Raw genomic sequence first — 5,118 nt, forward strand, 5'->3', positions numbered from 1 at the left:
CAGGATCTTTTGATCTTTTTTTTTTTTTTTTTATTAAATTTTAATTTCATTTTTATTCGATTTTTATTTGATAATTTTTTTTGTCTAAACATTTTTTATTTAAAACTTTACTTTAAAATATTAAGACATAGTCATGATCAGGATCTTGCAATCAATTTTATTTTTGATTTGATTATTTATACACACACACACTAAATAATATCTAAATATATTTATATAAATATTTAAAATTACATATTTTCTTTATTTATAATTGACATGTTGATATATATATATATATATATATATATATATACAGTGGGTACGATATATATATATATATATATATCAAGTTATCAATTATAAATAAAATATGTAATAAAAATATTTATATATATTTGTGTGTTTATCAATCTATCTGTTTGTTTGTTTTTTTGTATTTTTGTTAGTGTTTACATGTAAAAATGGCAAATTGTGGGTTGATAACTGTAATGATGGTAATCTCAGTGGGTGTATCTGCAGTCAGGTGTGTGTTGTTTGTTATGAGTGTGCGCTGCTTTAACATCTGCAGGCGTTTGACTCTTTAACTTCTGTAACTTTATGCTGACTGACCTGTACATGCGGATCTGGAACAAACACTGCATCCATGCCTGGATCCACAGATGTTTTCCACTGACCCCTCGAGTGTCCGGCGCGGAAAGGTCACAGGTCAGCTTTCTTCTTCAGTCTATATGACACATGAAGTTCACATACTTCCCCTTTACTGCCTGTGATGCGCTTAAAACACACGCTCGTTTCTGAATAAAGACTCGCGTGACCAGCGAAATACAGCAGGGTCATGAAAAATGGGAATGTAAGATGTAAGGAAGTAGAGAAGTTGTGATTGTTGCGCCATCAGAGAGAGAGAGAGAGAGAGAGTGTCCTTGACTTACACAGAGTTTGTTTATGAAGTTTGCAGCTGTTTCGTGGAAACAGGTATTTTAGCATGTTTTGGTAAATATTTGAGGATTTTCTCTTAAAAAATGTAAAGATTTTTGCCCTGGTAAAAGAAACAGGAAAATACATCACACAATATTGCGCATTTTTCCCAAATGCGTGATTATGAACACACATTGTCTTTATCAAAACTTTATCAAAACATTAAGAATCGTTTTAGCTCAAAATCAAAAAAAAAAAAAATTAACTATATTTTACACACTGTCGTTATCCAAACTTTATCAAAAGTTGTCACGAAACATCAAGAACCATTTCACCTCAAAATCATTATATATGTGTGTGTATGTATGTATATTATCTTTATTATATATATATATATATATATATATAAAATAAAATGTAATAATGATAAAATATAATGTAATTTATTATATAAAATACAATAAATTATAAAAAAGGATAATATTTACTGAGTAATCCACTATTTTGTAGAGGGGGGTCAAAATAGCAATTTTCACCTGAGATTCAGAGCCAAATTACAGGACGGAAAAATGACTCCAGAAAGATGGCAGCATCATACTGTTACTTTTACACAGAGATTAGTAGGTGTATTAGTAAAATCTGTTGACTTTAGCTGTCTTTGTTGCATTATGTGCCAATGGTGACTATTCAAAAATGGGGAAAGCGCACTTTTCATGTTTTTTTCTCCAAAGTTTGCAGGCCTGTAACTCAAGAAGTATCAAAGATATCTTAATGCCCTTTTAGATGTTGATTCTTAACAAACGTCTCTTTTGGCATCTTCATTTTTAAGGCCCTATGTTGTTCGGTTCCAGAGATATTGGAATTTTAATATGGCTCCAGGGGCAAATCGTTAAATTGTACACATTTTCAGTGGTCAAAAACCAAAACACTTTGCAAAAATATGATTCTTTTTCGTCTTTTTTTTTTAAAGAGGAATGTCTGAAGAACAAATAATATTCAAACTAGAAATGTATCTCGTTTCCTTCTGTCAAAACAACAGCATTGAACATACCCATCTGAGTGCCATAAATATTATTTTCCCAAAGTTTGCATGCCTATAACTCAAGAAATATTAAAGATATTGCAATATGGTTTTAGATTCTAGTTCTTAATAAACTTTTCTTTTGGAATCTTCATTTACAAGGCCCTACATCGTTCAGTCGCAGAGATATGGGGACCTCAATGAGGCTCCAGATTGTTAAATATTACCCATTTTCAGTGGTCAAAACCAAATGTTGGACACTTTGTATACAGCTAATGCTTACTGTATTTAAAGCAGAATGTCTGAAGAATAAATAATGTTGAAACTAGGAGTGCATCTTGTTTCCCTCTATCAAAACAATTGCATTGGACATACCTGTGTGAGTGTTATAAATATTCATTTTTTTCAAAATTTGCGTGCCTGTAACTCAAGAAGTATTACAGATATTTTAATATGATTTCAGATTCTGGTTCTAAATAAACGTTTCGTTTGGAATCTTCATTTTCAAGGCCCTGAATGGTTTAATCCCAGAGATATCGAGATCTCAATGCAGCTCCATGTCCAAAATGTTGTGTCCTACTCATTTTCAATGGTCAAAAACCAAATGTGGTTTTGTGTTCATCTAGACATCACTGTTGTCATTGTCAAATATGCAAATAATAACAGTAACCCAGGGTTTAGGAAGGTACAGTGTGACACATTAGATTATGAATTACCAGGATTAATTATTAACTCTAGGCAAAGTATGAACAGTGTGAAACATAAAATAAGATTACCCAGGATATCTGGGATTTACCTGGGGTTTAGAAATACCCAGTGTTAATTATTTTAAGTGTGAGAGACCTTAAATGTTTGAGGTACTATCAGTTATTCTGCCAAATATGCCCTTTAGCAGTATACTACTTGATCTATGACTATGCTTCACATAGCAATAAAAAAGAAAAAGAGATTTTAAAAATTAATCCAGGTTAGGCAAATCTTGGTTTATTGACGTGAATGCAATGTGTGGAGAAAGCAAGCACTTTTCCCTATAGGAGGCATGGGATCTCTGTCAAACATGTTACAATAGTGCATATCTGAACTCTTGGTGGCTTCAGAAGCTGTTAAAATTAACAAAATCCCTTCTTCCAAATATCCCTGAAACTGATTCGAATAGAGAATCTTATGAATAGACTACTGAGAGAAAGGTAACTTGACCAATTTAGAGCATTTAAGCATCCAGACAGGTCTGTTCTATAGATATTGTTTTGATAGAGGGACACAAGATACAGTTTTAATTTCAACACTATTTATTCTTCAGACATTGTTCTTTAAATGAAATAAGTATTAGCTGTATACAAAGTGACCAACATTTGGCTTTGACCACTGAAAATGGGTAATATTTAACAATCTGGAGCCTCATTGAGGTCCCCATATCTCTGCGACTGAACGATGTAGGACCTTGATAATGAACATTCCAAAAGCAAAGTTTATTAAGAACTAGAATCTAAAATCATATTGTGATAGCTTTGATACTTCTTAAGTTATAGGCTCACAAACATTGGAAAAAGAATATTTATGGCACTCAGACAGGTATGTTCAGTGCAGTTGTTTTGACAGAAGGAAACAAGATACATTTTTAGTTTCAACATTATTTGTTCTTCAGACCTTCCTCTTTAAAAGAACAGAAGTATCATATTTTTTTGCAAAGTGACCCATGTTTGTTTTTTGACCACTGAAAATGTGTAGAATTTATCAATTTACTCCTGGAGCCATATTGAAATTCCAGTAATTCCAATAATTCCAATATTTTCATAAATATGAAAATTGCCATTTTGACCCCCCTCTACAAAATAGCGGCTTACTCAGTAAATATTTATCCACGACATTTAATATTTTGGCTTTCATCACTATACGTTTATCTTTCTTCAGAAAAAATATTTCAAATACAGATGATCAAATTCAGAAATTTGAGCTGGGGACCTCTGGTTGTGTTGACATGGAATTGTCCTTATATAATTTTAGAAATAATTTATTTTTATTTTATATATATATATATATATATATTGTTAATTTATATTGTGTGTGCGTACTTTCTACCTTTTCTTTTTAATGGAAAATTAAGTTTCTATAATTGATTTTTTACATGTCCTTTTTCTTTTCTTTATAGTGTTTTATTTTCTTTCTATTTTTCTTTCTGTCTTTTGATTTTCGATGTGAAATGTGTTTATATAGTTGTGAATTTACACATAAAGAGGGTCCAGTTAAATCTGGTTAAAGCACTAAAACAGCCGTCGGTCACCTTCAAGCACAAGAATCCAAACACACAACCCTCCTTCTCTCTCTCTCTCTCTCTCTCTCTCTCTCTGTGTCTCTCTGTGTCTCTCAGTCCCGCCCACTCCGGGTGATGCCTGGCCCCTCCACACTGCAGTCATTCATTCAAATAGTGAGCTGGCCGCTGGATCAAGTTTACTTCAAGAGCAAACACTGTGAGAGGAGCGTCTCGATCTGAGCTCACGATCTGATTGGTTACCTCACTTTCAGTGCTGTGTGTGTTGAGGTGGAGAAGCTGTACTGATTCATTGACACCTGCACCATGAGGAAGGGCTCCTGCTGCATGTTCACGTCGGGAGTCGTCGGCGCTGTTCTCCTGATCATGGGAATCGGCCTGTTTGTGTCCGGACTCTTCCAGACCTTGATCCACAACAAGCTGAAGGGGGTAAGAGTCTGTTTTCAACTCATTCTTCAGCTGTAATGAGGACTGACTAGTTTATTATAGTGGACTCTTACTTTGTGTGATGTTTACATACTTTGTCAGCTTTTTATTGAATATTTTACATTTTTATTTTATATATTTTTAAATATTTTTTATGTTGTTCTTATTGTGATATAATATTGTAATATATAATTTTACATGAAAGTAATTCTTTTAATAACACTTATACTTTATATTTTATATATACATTTAATATATTTACACTAAGAACATGTTTTTAGTGTTTTATTTTAATTTTAAATTTTTATGATTTATTTAATTTTTAGTGGGGTTTTTTACATTTAAAGGGGTCATATGATGTTGCTAAAAAGAACATTATTTGGTGTATTTGGTGTAATGAAATGTGTTTATGCGGTTTAAGGTTAAAAAATCACATTATTTTCCACATACTGTACATTATTGTTTCTCCTCTATGCCCCGCCTTTCTGAAACGCGTCGATTTTTA

At 32.4% G+C, this 5,118-nt stretch overlaps 2 protein-coding genes across 2 annotated transcripts in view; both read left to right on the top strand.

The window, feature by feature from the left end:
• LOC107669281 (lysosome membrane protein 2-like) overlaps positions 1-5,118 on the top strand; it is a 35,209-nt gene that overhangs the window by 28,601 nt on the left and 1,490 nt on the right. The gene's annotated exons all lie outside the window — the stretch shown is intronic.
• LOC107669280 (lysosome membrane protein 2-like) overlaps positions 4,329-5,118 on the top strand; it is a 37,136-nt gene continuing 36,346 nt past the window's right edge. The window contains exon 1 of the mRNA XM_016461457.1: positions 4,329-4,616. Coding sequence (XP_016316943.1) covers positions 4,494-4,616 — 123 coding nt within the window. The 5' untranslated portion in view covers positions 4,329-4,493. The remainder of the gene's footprint in view (positions 4,617-5,118) is intronic.

The sequence above is a fragment of the Sinocyclocheilus anshuiensis genome, unplaced genomic scaffold, assembly GCF_001515605.1.
Source record: "Sinocyclocheilus anshuiensis isolate Anshui unplaced genomic scaffold, SAMN03320099.WGS_v1.1 scaffold320, whole genome shotgun sequence".
NCBI lineage: Eukaryota > Metazoa > Chordata > Actinopteri > Cypriniformes > Cyprinidae > Sinocyclocheilus > Sinocyclocheilus anshuiensis.